Below are 17,728 nucleotides of genomic sequence, written 5' to 3'. Positions count from 1 at the left end.
AGCTAAATAGCATTGCTATGGTTTATCCTTGCTCGTACTAGTCAGCTTTGCAATCACCCATTTAAGTCAAAACCACAAAACAGAAAGCCAAGGTGTATCTTTTGAAGTAATAGTAGGGGGTGAGTGCATCAGCTGCGACCTCCTGTGCGATGGTTTGGGTGTATTGTGTGTGTGAGGGAGGGGAGGGCAGGTTGCAACTGGTTTTATTAAGAAGAATAGAAAAATAGATAAAGAAAGATATGTAATATAGCTTGGGTTTATGTTTAGACTTTTCCTTTTCTATACATTGCCAGAGGGACATCATCATCGCCTCTTTGCTTGGCAACACGGGTATGGTTTGGAATCATGTCATTCGAGGCTCGATGTTTGGTAGCAGCTGCAGCTCTGGCTTTCATGGTCACACTGCTGTTGGAAGGTTCATCGTCTGAGCTGCTATCGCTCAAAGCGTCGTCGTCGTCGTCTTCGTCCGAATCACTGAGACTACTCCTCCTACCAACACCGGCCATCCCTTTAAAACCCTGTTGCCGGGGTTTCAGATAGTTTTCAGGGACAACGAATCCTGTCGATGGTCCCATAAATTGGTGTAGCACACCATTGCCATTGTCTTCTTGTTTTGAGTTCGATCGAGCCTTTTGCTGATAGGAAGAACGCTGATCTGCAGACCCGTTAGACGGAGAAGGAGGTCGACCATGCTGTGATTGTTGCTGTTGTTGAGTATGTAATTGTGAGTGCTGCTGTTGGTGTTGATGGTGTTGATGGTGTTGTTGTTGTTGTTGTTGTTGTTGGGACGATGGTGGGCGTGGTGAGGATGAATTTGAGGGTGGCCGTCGTTTTCCTTTTTTTCCTGCATTGACAAATTTCCTTGCTCTGTTATCAGGGGTTGCTCCGTTGGATGAATTTTGTTGATGTGCTTGTTGTGAAGCGCTGACCAGAGCGAGATAAGCAAACATTAGATTGCTGATAATTACTTGTTGATGGAGCGGCCGGCGTGGGTTGGCAAGTTTGGAATGGGAAAGACGGTAAATGGCTCGTTCGATATGGATGGGTAGTCGGTTTTGGTTGATCCTGTTCAGCTGGAAGTCCTTTGGAGGAATGGGTGCAGTGTTTTGGGCAGCAGGTTCGGCAGTAGCTTGGGCCTTGTTGGACGATGATTTGCGAGAGAAGAGTGAAGATAATCCAAAGGACCGTTTACCGCTGCTATCTTTGCCACCACTGCTGTTGCTGTTAGGGGCGAGAGGAGCAACACCATTACCAGAGCCGGAGGGCGTAGCAGCCGAGCCGCTAGATTCTGAGGAAACAGATGGCCTTGGTCGAGGCATCAATTCTGCTTGCAAATGAACTTTATCTGAAATAACGTCGCTTCGCACCTGCTCTGATTTTGACCGCTTAAAGCCCCAAGACCATGATGACTTCCGTTCAGATGACGCTCGTGCTGGTGGGTCCAACTGGTGCTGCTGTTGTTGTTGTTGTTGTTCATGCGACTGGTGCTCCAGAGGCTCAAGTTCTTGTGTAACCACGTTCTGACCTATTTCCAATCCCTGGACTTCGTGGTCTTTGGAAGGGGTGCTGCTATTCTGTAGCCGTGGTACTTCTTCGGCACTGGCCCTTCTTTCCATGGGACGCGGAGAAAACATCGCGTGTGCAGACGTTGATTGTGGTAGCGGTGGTGGTGACGGTTCGGCAATGGACAATGACATATTGAGCGGTGGTTCGGCAAGTGGGCTGTCGGACAAAGTGATGCCTCCTTCTCCAAGTGTGGAATGGTCGAGGCGCTCAGTGTATGTACCTGGAGGCATTGACTCTGTTTGGCGATGTCGATCGACTTGTCGTGCGGAGGGAGGCGTAAATGATGAATTTCGCTGAAATTTGGTGCGCGCACCTCGCCGCAGTAAAGATGGTCGATCTGCTCTGGGTACAAGAACCCTAGACTGATCTAACGGTGAGGAATTGCGATCAAACACCAAGAAATCAGGCACTCGCAGTTGATTCTCTATAAAAGTTCCTACCAATCAGCATCCAATATATATATAGTACGCAGAAGTATTTCCCCAGAACATAAAAAACCAACCAACCTGCTGCTGTGGCCATATCCAAACTAATGCTTCGTCGTAGTCTAGTCTTGCGTGGTAGCCCCTCGGCATCCCCTGATCTACTGCTATTATGCTGCTTCTGCTGATGATACTGTTCGCTGTATTCCGATGACTGTTGTGATTTTCCCCGTTCCAAGGCTTCCAATGTATCCTTTCTGCTATCCCCTTCCGTCATGCCCTCGTCATCATCTTGCTTTAGTGCATCGCTTGCTGTGAACGAAACAGACAGAATCGAGCTTCGTCTTCTAAGACTCGCTCGCTCTCGTTTCGCATGTGAGTTCGTATGTAAGAATTTTTCGAATTCATTGGGTGCTAGTTCTGGATGCTGTGTTGCAGGAACCCTATTTCGGAAATGCAAAGTATTAGCAGCGATTATTTATATGAATTATATCCATTTGCTTTCTTTTGAAGCAAAGTATATACCAGAAAAGATGTGAGGGGTTCGAGGTTGATATGCTAATGACTTGGGGGTGTTCCGGGTCCTCTGGTTGCTCCTCATCTCTAATCAATGAAGACAAAGAGAACGCTCGAGGTAGATTGGGTGAAGAGTTGACACCTGAGGCGGTCTCGTCGGCTGTAGGTGCGTTGCCATGGTGATGATCGTTTGGTTGTTGTTGTGTGAAGACTGAGGTGCTACGCGAGTCAGGGGTGGTGTTCGTAGACGCAGGATTCTCGGTATCGTAGGAATCGCTAGTGCTGGGAGAGTTTAATGAGGGTGGCGAAGATGTAAAGTAACGGTGCTCGGGAGGTGGTGGCGGTGGACTGGTGGGAACTTGTTGGCTTGGAAATGCATCGAATGATCGGCTGGTATATTTGACGTCAGACATTGACGAAAAGTATTAAGAAAAAGAAGCTCTTTTCTGTAATCCACGATTAAAGCCGGTCCAGACAAGCTGTGAGCGTGAGTTTTTAGGGGCACCAAAAGAAAAAGGCAGCAAGCATCGACCGGTGAAGCGAGAGCGCTTTAAGAGTCCGCTATCCGAAGCACACACAAACTTTCTTTGCGATCAGGGTTTCTCACACACTTCTGGTGTTAATTGAGAGGTGGCTGAAGATAGTAAGCTTCGTATTAAGCATAGGCATTTCTCTCTATCAAGTGGAGCCATTCCGTTTCTTTCTTTTTGACGCTGTTTTTAGTACGTTTGACGTAAATAGAGTTTCCACATGGACATTCGCCAAACTTGACTATGCAACAGCGAACAATGGAAGTATAAACTAGCCCATCCACATCTGACTGCTCGTTCTCCTTTCTTTGTTTTTCGCCGTGCCATGTTGTAAATATAGTGATATTACATTAGATTCTGCTGATTTCTCTTTGTAGTATTTGTATACTACTGTTTTAGCTTACTGTAAATGCGGTACAATAAAAAGACGCCCGTAATCGTTTCTTAAAATGGAAAGCTTAAAGCTATTGATAGCTGCAGCAACATGCAGATGACTTCCGCTAGATTTACAATATGGCGTTCCCAAAGTAAGTGCTCCACTCATCAACCACAAACTATGTTTCCGTCTGGAGTGGCCCTCACTATAATATCACCAAGTCCACAGTTACTTACGTTTATGATTCCAACTTAATATAGGCACTTCCTAGGTTGTGGCGTGTCCGCCTATTGTTCCAGCCACAATTGTAATTACAAATGGAGAACTAAAAATAAAGTATGACGAATAACCCAGCGATGGTCTTGGGGGAGACAAAGCGGCATGCCAAATAAAAAAAATAGGTACACATGCGTGCTAAGCAACAGTCCCGTTTATTGCTGTTGAACAATTGACGCGGTTAATGTTGCTTCGACGCACAAATATAGATCCAGGGTCCTCCGAGCACTGCACCTGTCAACATCTGATATTCCCATAGTATCTATTAGATTATTTTCATCCGGAAGAGGCGTTTCCGGTATTTAAACACAAATAATTATGATACTTTGGTAGTGTAATGGTGTAAACGATACAAACATCGTTAGTTCATATAATGTCAAGGTGGAAATGCAACGAGAGCGCGCTCGATACCTTTCACAAATGAGTTGATGTGTAACAAGGTATGTTCTATTTATTGTGTGCCGCGGTTCCTGTTTAATAGGAAACGCAGTAAGTCATCTTCCTGGTCGTTGCGGCAAATGTCATTTTATACTTTTTTGTGAAGTATAAGGTGACTATGTATAGCACTCCTTGTACAAAACATATTATCGTATGACTGTACCACGACGAAGATATCGCTGATAGTTAAGCGGTACATTTAAGACCATTATGTCTGTTTCACTGAAAGAAAGCAAAAGGCCTTACAAGCTATGCTTTACTGCGAGATATCTCTGTTACTGCTTATTTGTTGGCCGATACAATGATTATATAATAAAACAAATAAAACGAGGTAACAGAGCAAGAAACAAAACAAGATGAAAAGGAAACTCGTAGTTCAGTAATTAACATGGATTGCTTCACCCCCCCCCATACTTTTGGAAAACCGCTTGCCCCTTTTAAAGTTGCGTGGCCAGACCCCTTTGCTGTGTAGAAGCATCCTAAGATGAAACTGGAATGGCGCTGTCTTTCCTATACATAATTCTAGTACTATACATACATCGAATGTGGTGAGCAGTTCAAAGGAGTCTGCTCCAATAATGGGGCCGGCTCTGACGATTTGGTATACTAACTGGATTGAACTTGGCGCACCCATTGCATTTCTTCCTTGAGACTTGTAGTAAAGAGAGTAACCATGCTCTTTATTAATTGGATAGCTAGCATCTTCAGCCGCTTGGTTTGGCTATTGCGAAGGATCCATTTTTTTTGTAGGTAATCAAGTTCGTTCGCTGCTGCATTGCGCATGCTGCGATCTACTGTATTTCGTGATATCCTCAATGCTACGACGCACGGTTTTGTCGTGGCTACAGTATCATAGTCACCGACCTATGATATTGAAAGAACCGTTTCAATTAGTAAAAGTTAAAGTTTTTAATCAAAAAGAATGGATTGTTTTACCTTGACGCCCTGATAAAGATGAGCTGCAAGTCATCAAGAAGCTTTTTGGGAGTGTCTTTGGTATTGTAGTCGTTCTTAGCTGTTCCAATTGCCCTAGCCATTTCGTTTTCCACTTCGATCTCATGATCTGCTGCGTTCTTATCATTCAAACCTAGGCGGCTGCAAGCTTCCGCGTGCGAACAAATAAATTTGATAGCTTACGCTTCTGGTCCAGCCGGTTCGTCAGTCTAAGAAGCCAGTCTAAACATCAATAATGGATCACTGTATAATATTTAAACGGATGTCGTATGATACTTATTCGTCTGTGTTGTTGTGTTGTGACGGTGGTGTTGATACTTACTGAAGTAGGTTGGAAGAAGGGGAGCGCGTCATGTTTAAATCAAAGTGATGCACATTCGCTAACTGTTGTCTCTAGCTTTTAAAATTCAGTATTTTGGTTTCTGGCGGTGTTCGGGGCATGACTAGAAGCGTCATTCTCGATCCTTCTGCATATCCAATGTGCGGCATTGCGGCTACACGGCGGCTAAAGCCCGTACTGACTCACAGCTGATCCGAATCACGTACGTAGTCAATTAGTTTACCAGTTTTGCGCTTCCGCTTCGAAAGCACTAACTTCCTTGATTCATCTGATACTGCAACCGCTGCTTTTCGATGAAAATCGATCAGCAAGGGTAACTATAGATGTGCTTGATCTAGAGAAAGGAAAAGGAACGTGGGGTATCGTGTAATGCTAATAGCTGCTGTTTGGCATATAATACTCGAATATGAAAAAGGATCGCTTCTACTATCTTATGATGACGCGCAATTGCTGCTTTTCGCGCTTGCTCCGAGACAACCTTTTGTATTTGCGTAAACGTCGTGCTGTAGTACGCTGAGGTGAACATTCTTAGCTTATCCAACGAGCGCATATAATTGACTGCAAGCAAATCAAATCAAATTCAGCACTGTTTTAGTGCCTCGCAACATCATACCAATCTGGGAGTCAATCTATCGGCATACAATGAGCAGTATCTGGGGGTCACGGTTCTGCCGATCCACATGATTTTAGGAAACGTCATTTAATACACCCCAGACCGCGATTAATTTAACCGTTGTTGTCATTTCACCACACGAGTAATCATCTCTCAGCCATAAAAACGTGTACATCATATGTATAGCTTAAATCCGACCCACTCCTAAAACAAGAACAGATCAACGTGTAATATTGAATAAAACGAACATAGCAAATTTTGGGAGCGGTATGTGTATGTATGACAAAGGAAGAGGGTTTGTGGAGTAGTAAGGGAAGGTAAGCCAAGTCTATATAACAACATAGCCGAAAGAACGGCCAGAAGCGGGGAATGAAATGTATAGTAGTAGCTTTCTACATCTATGCTGCAAGCTTTCGTCGGGCGAGTTTGAGTAATAAAACATATGCCATAACGGTGTAGTTGGTGAAAACGTCCTTCATCATGAACAGCAAGGCTTGCGAGAGAACAGCCTTGAAGATCTGAGTGCTCATGCCCTGCAAAAGAACAGACATATGTTAGATAACGGCACTAGATTGGCGCATAGCACACACAAAAAGCGTTCACGTAAGCAGCATTCAAAATTTACCTTGTACCAGCCAAAGAAACCATCACTCTTGAGCACTCGTGCCAACACATCACCTGCACCCTTGTAGGGTTCCACCTTATCCTGAATTTCCTTTGATGGCTTCCACTGTAGGCGAACCTTGGCCATGATGTATGGGTACGTGACGACAGTGGCGAGCGTCTTGCTGATAGCACCGACAAGGAAAGCAGTGGCAGGTGTCATCTTTCTTTGGAGGACATCAAGTACAAACTGCTTAATCTTTTCGAAACTGCCGTAAGTGATAGCCGGGTTGACGCACAAAATCAAGGAGGGACGGATACCCTTCCACAGGCCAGCAATGCCTTCCTCGGACAAGATTGTCGCACAGGTGGCGAAGACGCCCTGACGTTCGTCGCTAGGCAAAGTCTGTTGGCGAGTGGTTAAAACGGCAATCGGCGTCGTCACGAGTGTCGTCATAGCACCGGCTGCTGCACCAAGAAGAAGCTCCAAGGCAGCTGAAAGGGTGCCACCGCCAGGATTGTAGTTTTTGTTGTAGAGGTCGCGAACCAACGAGTAGCAGTAAAAGTATGTAAAGTTGGTCGAGGCTGTTCCAATCAACGAAGAGCCCAAACCGGCATATAAGCCAGCAAGGCCCTCCTTCTGCATGATCTGTGTGATACCGTCGAGCGCTGAGGTGTAGTGTTCCTGTTCCTTATCATCCAGACCTTCGTGTTTTGCTTGGACTTGAATACGAGTTTTGATGCTGTGTGTTTTCTGATTGTGTTAAAAAAATGATGACAGGGAATAGGAGAATTATGCTGATAAAGCATCAAAAAGGACACAGAGCTGAAACCTACATATCGAGAGGGTAGACCAGAGACAAGGCGAACATGGCGCCAGCTGATCCGGCCACAGCATGGCCAAACGGTGGCAGGGTCTCTTTTGATATGATAGCCATGCTAAGCGTATGTGTGTTGCAAGTGTGAAGGGGGGGGGAAGGGAGGGAGGAGTCTATCTGCAACAAGAAGAGCAAAGCAAGGCAAATGAAAATGCTGACTCAAGAGCTTTTATTCCGTCAACCGCGTGTGACAGCCCATTTTCCCTATTTGTGGATGACTGAGAAAGAAAAGATTTGGCCCGGCGGGTCAAGTTTCGGTGGTGGGAAGTTCGCATGCCGTAAGCAGGAAAAGAAACCCGCTTAAACATTGACCGGCAAAAGAAACACTTCAATAGCCACCACGGCTGGGTGGTTGTCATCACTCACTGCATCTAACAACTTATCCTGATTTTGTGGCAATGCTCTAATTTGGAACCCGATCACGATGCCAATAAGCTCAACCGGGTTGCATTCACTATTACGCTGCTTTACAATGTTTGACTTGGTAAGAAAACCCAAGCGAATGTCTGTTTTCGAAGCGTATATAAAGTGAAGCTGGGCAACTAAAGTAAAGAGATCAAAAACAAAAACATCAGGGGTTTTATGCCGTCGTCATGCGGTCATGCTCTATTTATATTGCTATATGCATATTAGATACTGATGCTAAACCAGCCTGATCAAGAATCATTTTCATTGCCAGTAGCAGCATTGAACCTCTTTCCTATTACCCAGTTTATTGTTGATGGCTTTCACTACAGCATCAGTAAATATTACAACATACTGCATGATGATATCAAAACCTAACGTCTCAGTAAGACCTATCATAAGGATCAACGGTCTCTCTACTCACCGAATCTGAAACATATTTGGTTGTCTGTACGTACAAAGGTATACGACCAACTAACTATTCACGTCAAAACCTTCGAAAAATGGCATCATTGTAGTACAGGAAAATTTTCTTCGACATCCGTTCCTGGGAAAAGCTACATCCGTAGACTTCTACAACCATACTTGTAATACGTGGAATACCATCGGAATCAGCGTAGTCGCTTAGTGCCATCGCCATGATGATAAGTCGAGTCGAGCTGAGCCGAGTTGATGGGTACATAATCTGCTTGATCTATTTCCGAACCGTCAAATACACATAATATACATACTAAAATACTATTCAGATCAACGTAATTCCATCAGTAACGTGGTTTTTCGATAAGTAAAAGCAATACGTGATACGAGTCTCACGATCAGCTGCTCGTTGTGCTGTTTAAATATCACTGTGCAGGCGCGTTTCAAAACGAATGTCAAACTTGTTCACAAAGCTTAAAATCGAGACGGCTGTACTTACAGATAATGGACACAGATCATTCACAATCAGATTTATCGAAGAATTGATCCTGCGAGTTAATCATGATAAGCAATCAGTTAGTCAGAAACATACATCGATTGCGCAAAGATAACTGGACGTCGTGATATCCGATTGATGTATGCATATGACTTTAATCAAAAAGTGTGTGTAAAAAGCATTGTTATTCGGGTGTTCTTCAGATGACCATTCTAACAGAGGGTAGAAGTAACAAAACTGCCTTGGTGGCATAACTTGAAAATGATTGGTGATCCAGACAGCATTGTGGCTATGATCCGTGGAGCATCTCTACAAGGTACATTGTTCAGAGTTCGTGATCCATACCATTACGTGCTAAACCATCAAACTATTTGACATAAAGTACATGACGACTTGTAGCCAAATATGTCCTCTTTTCTCATATTATACCATACACTGCCTTTTGATGGCCAGGTGTTCAAGCTCTATAAGTCCAATCAACAGTTCGAGACGCTGCCGCAATACTTTGTTGAATGAGAAATTGGCGAAAGTAAAGACCATGAGACTGGCTGTCTCTGACATCTTCGTAGCAAGCTGGTGCTCGGAATCGATCGTCGTCACGTCTGCGTTGGCATGCTATTGAATTTGAAGCGGTATTGAACAAAGAAGAATACTTTTGATTAAGGTTGCAACCAATTGATAGATCGTTGACAAAGATCAAGTAGATGATTACAATGATCCACTACTATGTAGCTAATAAGCTTTTTAATGCCTGTTAAAGTGTCTAAAAAATGCGTAGATAACGTGTTTGGGAAAGAATGTGTGGATGTGTGGCGCGGGAGTAAGTGTTTGTGTGATTCATGCTTCTCGAGTGCAAAGCAATTGGTATGCAAGGTCCGTCTGTAGTATGCTTCAAATTTCGTGTTCGGCAAGCAGCATGTTGGGGATACCATCCTTGATTTTGTATTCGTGTTTACAGTTGGGACAAATCATTTTTCCCTGCTGCACATGAGTCTATTCAAAATAAGCTCGTTAGTAAGAGTATGCTACTGCAGATTGTATGTATCCCAGTCATACCTCGAGGATCGTGTTATGAAGTAACTTTAAGAACTCTTCGTTTTCTGCTGCATTCTCTGGGAGCTGTGCTGGTAAGGTCGAAATTCCAAGCTTTTGAAATAAACGCGTTAGATTCGAGAGTTAATTCATCCGTTGGTAATACGGAAGATATCAGGTAATTGTATAATATACCTGTACGGTAGTGTTCACCAATGCTTCCCATTCAAGCTTTGGTAACATGTTGACCAGAAACTCCGGATTGAAATCAGCCTCAATGAGTTCAAGTTGGGCATCTTGAAAGTTCAAAGGGAAGTTGTTTGTGTTGCAGTTCTTGACATGGCACTGCAGCATGTTATGTGTGATCAATCTCATTGTTGCTTATGAATATAATATATAGCGTGTGTGTCAAAAAAGCTCAAGCAAAAGTGCCCAACAAGCCACCTTCAGTTTGTGGCCCCTCCACACATCAGAGTTTCCTTTTTTGGTAGTCAATGTGCGTTGCCAAGGCACCTCAATAAAGGAATTAAAACTATCCTGTGAAATCTCTAGTTTTGTGTGTTTGTTGGAAGCTAATGTAATGCGTTAGATATAGAATGTATTATCTTCTAGTAGCTTGGTTACTAAAGCTCATGACCGAGCACGTCCTTTTTTGTTGGCAGAACATCAACAGACTATCTAGTTGTAACTATTAGCATATCTAATAGCCATCGTTGCTTACTATATCACTCATTTGCTGCAATCAATAGTCTCGCTCTAACGTCTTATTAACGTCTTTTAAATGAGCAACAGGGAAACAAGAGATACTGCCAATTCTAGCTTTTTCCGATCGATGTTAGCTATGTAGCAAGAGCCCATATCAGATCATTTTCAGCAGAATTACTACGTTCATCAAATAAACGGTTTACTTATGTGATTAACTACCCGTCATATTCCGGAAATTGTGTCTCTTTTTTCGCTCTTGTTGTTCTTCGTCGTTGCTAGATGAGCCCTTCGTCACTTTGTATGTTTTGAAGTATAGATACTTGGGGTAGGTTGCAAAGGATGTTGATCATCGCAACCTTTTGTTCACCAGCGCTAATGGTATTTCGCAGCCGTATCATGCCACTTTGCTAGGCTTTTCCGTACAATGGTATCAAGAACACTTAATAAGAGCACCTAAAATAACCTGTGAAACAAAAGGGGAATAAAAACGAGATACAGAGACAAAACGGCATTTGCATTGACGTTCCCCTGTCGCGAGAGCCCGCAAATTCTAATCTTCTTGTACTACCTGTATCCAATGTTACATTTCAACAGCACCATGAAGGTATTTTCTACTTTTTACTTCTGTTTTGCATCGCAAGATAATAATTTTATTCAAAACGAGCGAGAAAATGTGCCAGGCGAGTCTAAATAAATCACCCCATCGTTTAATATAGATTAAAACAACTGGAAGTTTGAAAGGGATGGCTATGTAGGATTACTTTGGTATTGAGAAGATTTTTATAATGTACACTTTAGAAATTAAATTCTGCTGTTTGTTCGGAAACCGTTCGCGGTACACAACATGCATGGCAACCAAAAAAAAAGGTAACCAACGAAAAATTGGGACTATTCATCAAAGTGGTACAGCTTGCACGACCCAAATACTTTCTTCTCTGTCTGGGCCTTTTCGTACCATTTTCTTCTTGTTCTCCTCTAATATCCCGCGTAACTGCCCACCTTTCTCTTCCTCGTCCGCGTCCCCAAGAGGAATTGTATAAATACATGGGTAGCCATCTATCCCGGGACTTGCACATGTCCTCTCTAGTGAGATCAAGGAAAAAGAAACGCCAGCACAAGCACCAGTTATCAGCTTCTACCATGGGTCATTCCGCCACCAACAGTGAAAAAAACACACGCCAGCATCATGATAGCGGGATGGGGACGAAACACAGCTTTGAGGAAATCCAAAGCGATTCCTCCGCTTCTTAAGAAATCGTCGGCTGGGGTAACGGCGGTTATCTCCGGAAGGGATTTCCACAGCAATGAAAGCTCGGCTTATTGGCTTCCAAAGGACGAGGAGGAGCAAGACCGACTCATTGGGGTAAGGGAAGGGAAAAAGAAGAGTCGGAGATTCTCCGATCTGCAACGGCATTGCACTGATTACTTTTTATGTGTAGCAACATTTTGCCATCAAAGAAATATACGAAGGGTAAATAATGCTTTTGACATTTTTCCTTGACACTCATAAACTGATGGATAACTCATAGCCTCTTCTCAGGAACTTTCTTTCTGAAGTCCCAAAATACGTCTCGTTTGAAACTGGAGCTCGTATTTGTGATATAGGATGTGGCGCCGGCGCGTGGCTCATGGTAGGTTGCAGCAAAAGTTACATATACCGGGAATGCCGCAACGATGAGCTGCTCATCTTATGCACTCCCGTGTAGGATATGGCATTGGAATACCCAAAATGCACCTTTGATGGTGTGGACATGGTAGAAGTGACACAAAGCGAAGCCTTGTCGGACCGTTTAAACATTATCTACAGCGATGTCACCGACGTACTTGACTACCCAGATAACACCTTTGACTTTGTACACATGCGTCTCTTCGTTCTAGCGCTTCGTGAGGATGAATGGGAGCATGCCATTCGCGAAGCTGTCCGAATCACTAAGCCTGGAGGAGTTATTCAATTACTCGAGTACTATTTCACAGTGTGTCATTTTTTCCTATACTTTCAAAGCGAAGAAGAGCTTTGTATTGTAGCTATACATTAATGTACATTTATCATACTCATTCTTCATACACTGATGTTGCCATAACTATATAGCCAGACTTCGATGACCATCCGGCTGTAGGAAAAACGGCCAACGCAAGTAAGGTCACTAGCACTTTGATAATTGAGCGAGAGCAGCCGTATTAAAGCAAACCAAATTTGACTTACACCAACAGTTATCGACACCATGGGAACGCGCGGACAAGATCCCTATATTGGACCGAAGCAACCTCGTTATTTGACAGAGGCGGGGTGTAAGGTGATTCAAGTCGATAACCGTCCAATAGACATGTGTAAGTAGATGCGAGTATTAAAGTAGCGTAGCAGTAACTGCATTAGAACGCCTTATTAACAATGAAACGCGGTATTCTTTCTACACTATCAAGCAAACAACACAGCAGCTGCGAAAAAGTTCCTGTGGAACTGGCAACGTGTACTGAAAAGCATGATGCCCATCCTCGGCCCAAACCTGGGACTTAATGATCCCATCGAGCAACAGCAACATGGCGAAGAAGTGCTCCTTGGCCTTACAAAATGCCGTAAATTCTATTGGATGTACAGTGCCGCCGGCCAGAAATTATAGAGGGGGATAAACAAAAGAAGGGAATTGGATACACACACTTTTTTATCTTTTTTTTTTCTTTCCCATTCGGCATTAATTACAGGAGTTACAAAATACAAGTACATTTTTCAAACCCGTCTTTGTCATAGATAATCGCGTTTCTTTGCCGCTGCAGTGGCCATGGTTTGTGCACCACTACCTATCAGTGTAGGATGCTGCTTTAAGAATTTGTATGCGGCAAAACCCGTTAAAATTACAGCACCTGCCACTAGTGATATGGTAATATAGTGCCTTGGGAACCATGATTCTTGTTTTTTATCTTTCAAAGAGCCGGGAGTTGCGATCGTCCTAGTGAATGATTTAGGAGATCATTAGTAAGTTTAAATTTGTTCGAAAAGTATTATGTGCTTCCAAACACTCCCTTGCCCAAACTTACGGATTCATAGCAATGCCTGTCAGTATGTGATACAGATCTGCCATCTGGTGTTGCTTCACAGATACACTTAAAGGTACAGCCAATCCTAGATTTCTACAGTATACATCGGGTTGGACTTCGTACCGCTGCGTTACCAAATCGAGCTCACATTTGGTTGCGACGAAAACCGTTGGTACATTATCGATCTTATTTTTTTCCTATACGTTACATACTATATTAGCTATCCGTGGTGTCTAAAGGCTACGCTTTGTTGGCACTCTTACCCTTAGGGAAGCCACGTATCCGAATGAGTTCACGTCACTCGTGTCATATACGAAACAGAGCAAATCGCAAGCCTCAAGACGTTGCTTGTTTGACAGAATTTCTGCTTCTCGGCTTGCTCCAATTTCCTCCATCTATCAATTATTGTTCCGCGCGCTAGGTGTTAGACATAAAGAGAACAGCTAAAAGAAAACACAATCACATGTTCTTTCAGAGACTTGTTTCCGACACATACCACAAGGTATTTTTCTACGCCCTTCATTTCCACAGAGTTAACCACGTTGAAAGGCTCGATTGTCGGCTGGTATTTTTCTGAAAACGGCTTGTTGACGAATGCTTTTAACAATGATGTTTTTCCAGAGCTTGGTGCGCCAAAGACATGACACAGGAAGACATTCCGCTGTATCTTGCCCTTTTTGCGGTCTACTTTCTTTGGTCGCGTGACTTTAAGAGCCGTTCGGGTATTCCCTTCAAAGCCGAGGTAAGCAAGGTACTTTAGGGTGGTCTTATACTCTATTAAGGTCGCCATGCTATAGACACACCATCAGTGCTTTAAGTACATAATCGTTCTCATAAACACTCATCTATCAACGTACCTCCATTGTGCCAGCCATCCTTGTAAAGTCACAGATCCAGCCTCCGTTGTGATGGTGGTATGAGGGAAAGCGGTGGCTGCCCAGGGATTTCCAGGAGAGGTACTGAACAAAGCATCCAATTCGGATCGATTTAAAGCACCATCCTTGTCCTAAAAAACCCTTATAAGAAAAAGCCAGATTTTGCAGAGGTATCCCCATGGATTGACATAATCATTCAGGCATATGTATATATATACCTTGTCAAATACTTGAAATAGCTCGGCAAAAAACTGATATCCGTGAGGACTCAATTCAACAGAACATTCATGCGGAACTTCCAACCTAAAAGATACACCATTATTAAAATTATTTAATATCACCCCATTTATTTCCTGCCTTTCACTTTAAAGTAAAACACGAGAGAACTCACGGTGGTAATAAAAAGTCTTCTCGCAGGGACAAATCATCACCATATCCAAACTTTCGTAATACCGTCCAAGTTGTTTCCAATCGACCTCGCTGGATAAACAGCGAATGCAAGAACGCAAAACCTATCCAACAACCGTCTGTTAGTCTTCCAAAATAAAAGCGAGCAATAATAACCGTCTAGTTCTATTCTCTGCAAGGATTTTACCCTTTTCCGTTAATCCAATGTCATTGACACCACTAGGCTCATGCTGCTTGACAACCTCTTTGACACCGTCCAACTCGTGCGGCTGCAATGGCGCATTAAAGCATTTCCGCTGGATAATAACAGTATAAGAATTAGACACATGCTATCTACCACATCCATTGGAAAGAAAGATAGAAAAGTATCATCATACCTGGAAATCGTTTAATTCATTATCGTTTAATATGCCGTCCTTGTCGGTGTCGCATAATTTAAAAATTCTTGAGAGTGCATCGACACATTGCGGTTTGAGGATCTTCATAGGGGATGAGTTAGTAAGGTTAGCAGAGGGTTACGCCATTATTTCATACATACATGCTCCCTTGAATCATACAATGGTGCCGTTGGGTGTAAGACTGCCTTTTGGGCAAAGTAAAAGACTTCAGATACGTTGAGCAGTTGCTTTGCCGAGCATTCTACACACGTTTCCACTTCCTATAACCTCAACATGTAAGCCATCATTTTTGTATCATTATGTATACAGTCCTAAAACAGCCATCCTCATAATGTTTATACCTTGAAGTCGTCCATAATAGGAATTACTTCATCCTCCAAACTTGTGTTCGTTACATCGTCGCCGCGAAGGTCGATTTTGTTACCCACAAGGACAGCGGGAACCTGTTGCCAGTCGTAAGTATCATAATAACTGTGTATGGTTTGGAGTGGAAATTCTTACGTTGACGCCGAGCGAGCGAATGTAAGGCAACCAGTAAAGCGGTAGACGATTGAACGTATTAGGATCATCGATAGCATAAACAATGCAGATAACGTGGGCCTTGCGGATCTCGGCCTCCAGCTGCTCGCGATGCTCCGGGCGAGCAGAACTATCTGTGATATGCATTGTTACGTTTTCCGGTGTCACCTCTGGAGGAATCGTCACCTCGGGAACGAGATGTTGTACCTTGAATTTTAAAATGCCATTAGCTTGTGCTCGGGATTAAAGTCGTCTTGATCGCTTACATTGGGTATAAACACCTCCTTGATCAGCGATGTAATAAGTGTACTCTTGCCAACGCCCTCTATATTTTGATATGATTTTTTCAAGGTGGAGGTGTATATGTATGAAAGTGAATACAAGTGGCAGCGTGAAGAATATGTGTGCGTAAAGTGCTAGACAGCCTGCAACGGCTATGCCGTGTCGAACTTAAGAACAGAAACGTACCGTCTCCTACAAGTAGAATGCGTACGTCACGTCGCATATCGGCAGCGTTCGTCAATCAGTAAGAGGTAGTGTATATATATATATAGAGAGAGAGAGAGAGCCCTTGTGTTGGTGAACGCGTGCAGTGATGTAGAGTTATCTAGGTGGATTTGATAACAATCGTGGGACAATGGATGGTGGTGACTGGCTTCGATATTCGGGCGATCTTTATGTGAATTTATGTGGCAACGTCGATCGTTTCCTCTCGTTAATGAGACGGGGTGCGAAAGAATCGAAACAAGAAGGAGCGAAAAAGAGAAGAGCTGTGTGCTCTCTCTTTCCCCGGTCCACCACTACTTCGTTTGGCAAGTTTGAATTCCCGATCCTCCTAACGGATGGAAACGCTTTGTTGTCGGTGGCAACTGTTTTAGAAGGCCTGTTTGGGACACGCGTTTAGCCCAGTGCAAGATGATGACAACAGCACGTGCATAGAAACAGGTACACGTTGAATTTCTACCCTACCTTTATGATGATTGTATGCATAGCTTACAGCTGTGACGAGTAACAGAGTACAATGATCATGCTGTGTTATATATAAAGGTTTCTTTTTGTTTGACCATCAAAACAGCAGAGTGCTGGTGAGACAAAAGTGCGAAATAAAATAAGTGTAGCACACCGCCATAATCCCACGTTTGCTGGAATATCACTACTATCACTGTATATGAAAGCAGCCCCCTGACTACAGGTTCTTGTCCTATGTAGCTAGATAATTATCATTTTCAAGCTTATAGACCGTTGAATGCATTTTAGCTTACTCTTTAACCGCCTTACCTCACATCCTTTTATTGGGATACTGTACCACGTCAATGTGATTAATATATCAGGAGGAATCTTCCTGGCGGTATTAGCGTTTTAACTAGGGCTTCTTTACAAAAGCACACCCATGCAGTCAAGGTGAAACACGAGTGGGGCAAATGGCGACCGACTTTTCAACTTGACGGGGTCGCTATGCAAACGAAGCAGCAATTAGGGATACTGTAATTTTAAGCATAGTAATAGTAGATATACGAAGCTAATATACCAAAGCCAACGGTCGGTGCCGACATATATCAACTTTGACAAAATGTCACACATTACATGCTCGCTTGCCTTGATATACATCGACAAAAAAGAAATCATATCTATTCTACAAGTACAATATCATAGAGACCACATTGTAAAAGTCTTGGTGACGCAAGGTAAAATCTCTTGTTCTCATAACTACACGGCGTACAGTAGTCTACCAACATATTTAAAATAATACAAAGACATTCCTAATCCAACGTACTATAAGTGGATTTACATATGTAAATCCACTGGTAATTATACGCTATGAAATTTACTGGAATTGAGAAGTATTTGTTCCTCGAAATCTGCATCGCAGTGGTTGGTAGAGGACAGCTCTGATTGCCCGGTGGGATCGATGACTATATAGAGCACCA

At 43.2% G+C, this 17,728-nt stretch overlaps 6 protein-coding genes across 6 annotated transcripts; 1 reads left to right on the top strand and 5 right to left on the bottom strand.

The window, feature by feature from the left end:
- Positions 1-24: 24 nt before the first annotated feature.
- Positions 25-761, bottom strand: BDB00DRAFT_842591 (uncharacterized protein). Its single transcript, XM_053124901.1, has one exon. The coding sequence runs from the start codon at positions 573-575 to the stop codon at positions 264-266; it is 312 nt and encodes a 103-aa protein (XP_052975847.1). The 5' UTR covers positions 576-761; the 3' UTR covers positions 25-263.
- BDB00DRAFT_609791 (uncharacterized protein) lies at positions 604-3,311 on the bottom strand. Its single transcript, XM_053118016.1, has 4 exons — positions 2,514-3,311; positions 2,073-2,431; positions 969-1,990; positions 604-861 (listed from the first exon to the last, which is right to left on the bottom strand). The coding sequence occupies exons 1-4, from the start codon at positions 2,915-2,917 to the stop codon at positions 667-669; spliced, it is 1,980 nt and encodes a 659-aa protein (XP_052975846.1). The 5' UTR covers positions 2,918-3,311; the 3' UTR covers positions 604-666.
- A 2,874-nt stretch (positions 3,312-6,185) lies between these two features.
- BDB00DRAFT_842589 (mitochondrial carrier domain-containing protein) lies at positions 6,186-7,654 on the bottom strand. Its single transcript, XM_053124900.1, has 3 exons — positions 7,472-7,654; positions 6,657-7,377; positions 6,186-6,564 (listed from the first exon to the last, which is right to left on the bottom strand). The coding sequence occupies exons 1-3, from the start codon at positions 7,570-7,572 to the stop codon at positions 6,430-6,432; spliced, it is 957 nt and encodes a 318-aa protein (XP_052975845.1). The 5' UTR covers positions 7,573-7,654; the 3' UTR covers positions 6,186-6,429.
- A 2,067-nt stretch (positions 7,655-9,721) lies between these two features.
- On the bottom strand, positions 9,722-10,237 carry BDB00DRAFT_884468 (uncharacterized protein; the record flags this gene model as incomplete). Its single annotated transcript, XM_053128330.1, has 3 exons — positions 9,722-9,823; positions 9,887-9,976; positions 10,058-10,237. 3 exons carry the CDS (start codon positions 10,235-10,237, stop codon positions 9,722-9,724), a joined length of 372 nt encoding a protein of 123 aa, XP_052975844.1.
- Positions 10,238-11,753: 1,516 nt separating this feature from the next.
- On the top strand, positions 11,754-13,185 carry BDB00DRAFT_790998 (S-adenosyl-L-methionine-dependent methyltransferase; the record flags this gene model as incomplete). The annotated part of the gene is made up of 7 exons (XM_053121008.1): positions 11,754-11,930; positions 12,007-12,038; positions 12,108-12,198; positions 12,274-12,540; positions 12,657-12,702; positions 12,779-12,895; positions 12,989-13,185. The coding sequence occupies 7 exons, from the start codon at positions 11,754-11,756 to the stop codon at positions 13,183-13,185; spliced, it is 927 nt and encodes a 308-aa protein (XP_052975843.1).
- A 122-nt stretch (positions 13,186-13,307) lies between these two features.
- Positions 13,308-15,947, bottom strand: BDB00DRAFT_770414 (EF hand associated-domain-containing protein; the record flags this gene model as incomplete). The annotated part of the gene is made up of 12 exons (XM_053119879.1): positions 13,308-13,512; positions 13,601-13,797; positions 13,864-13,995; positions 14,097-14,391; positions 14,458-14,606; positions 14,694-14,778; positions 14,867-14,987; positions 15,071-15,179; positions 15,261-15,362; positions 15,422-15,541; positions 15,650-15,724; positions 15,783-15,947. 12 exons carry the CDS (start codon positions 15,945-15,947, stop codon positions 13,308-13,310), a joined length of 1,755 nt encoding a protein of 584 aa, XP_052975842.1.
- Positions 15,948-17,728: the final 1,781 nt, after the last annotated feature.

This window comes from Zychaea mexicana, assembly GCF_025766255.1.
Source record: "Zychaea mexicana strain RSA 1403 chromosome Unknown BDB00scaffold_85, whole genome shotgun sequence".
In the NCBI taxonomy this organism is placed as follows: Eukaryota; Fungi; Mucoromycota; class Mucoromycetes; order Mucorales; family Lichtheimiaceae; genus Zychaea; species Zychaea mexicana.
This window is presented reverse-complemented; position numbering and strand designations above follow the sequence as displayed.

What these genes read in the sequence shown, in the direction of transcription:
- BDB00DRAFT_842591 (XM_053124901.1), bottom strand. Translation starts at nt 575, where the DNA reads ATGGGACCATCGACAGGATTCGTTGTCCCTGAAAACTATCTGAAACCC.
- BDB00DRAFT_609791 (XM_053118016.1), bottom strand. Translation starts at nt 2,917, where the DNA reads ATGTCTGACGTCAAATATACCAGCCGATCATTCGATGCATTTCCAAGC. An exon ending in GGATATGGCCACAGCAGCAG is followed by an intron (nt 1,991 to 2,072) that starts GTTGGTTGGTTT and finishes GAACTTTTATAG; the next exon opens with AGAATCAACTGCGAGTGCCT. An exon ending in GCCGGCCGCTCCATCAACAA is followed by an intron (nt 862 to 968) that starts GTAATTATCAGC and finishes TAACAGAGCAAG; the next exon opens with GAAATTTGTCAATGCAGGAA.
- BDB00DRAFT_842589 (XM_053124900.1), bottom strand. Translation starts at nt 7,572, where the DNA reads ATGGCTATCATATCAAAAGAGACCCTGCCACCGTTTGGCCATGCTGTG. An exon ending in CTGGTCTACCCTCTCGATAT is followed by an intron (nt 7,378 to 7,471) that starts GTAGGTTTCAGC and finishes GAAAACACACAG; the next exon opens with CATCAAAACTCGTATTCAAG. An exon ending in GTTTCTTTGGCTGGTACAAG is followed by an intron (nt 6,565 to 6,656) that starts GTAAATTTTGAA and finishes GTTCTTTTGCAG; the next exon opens with GGCATGAGCACTCAGATCTT.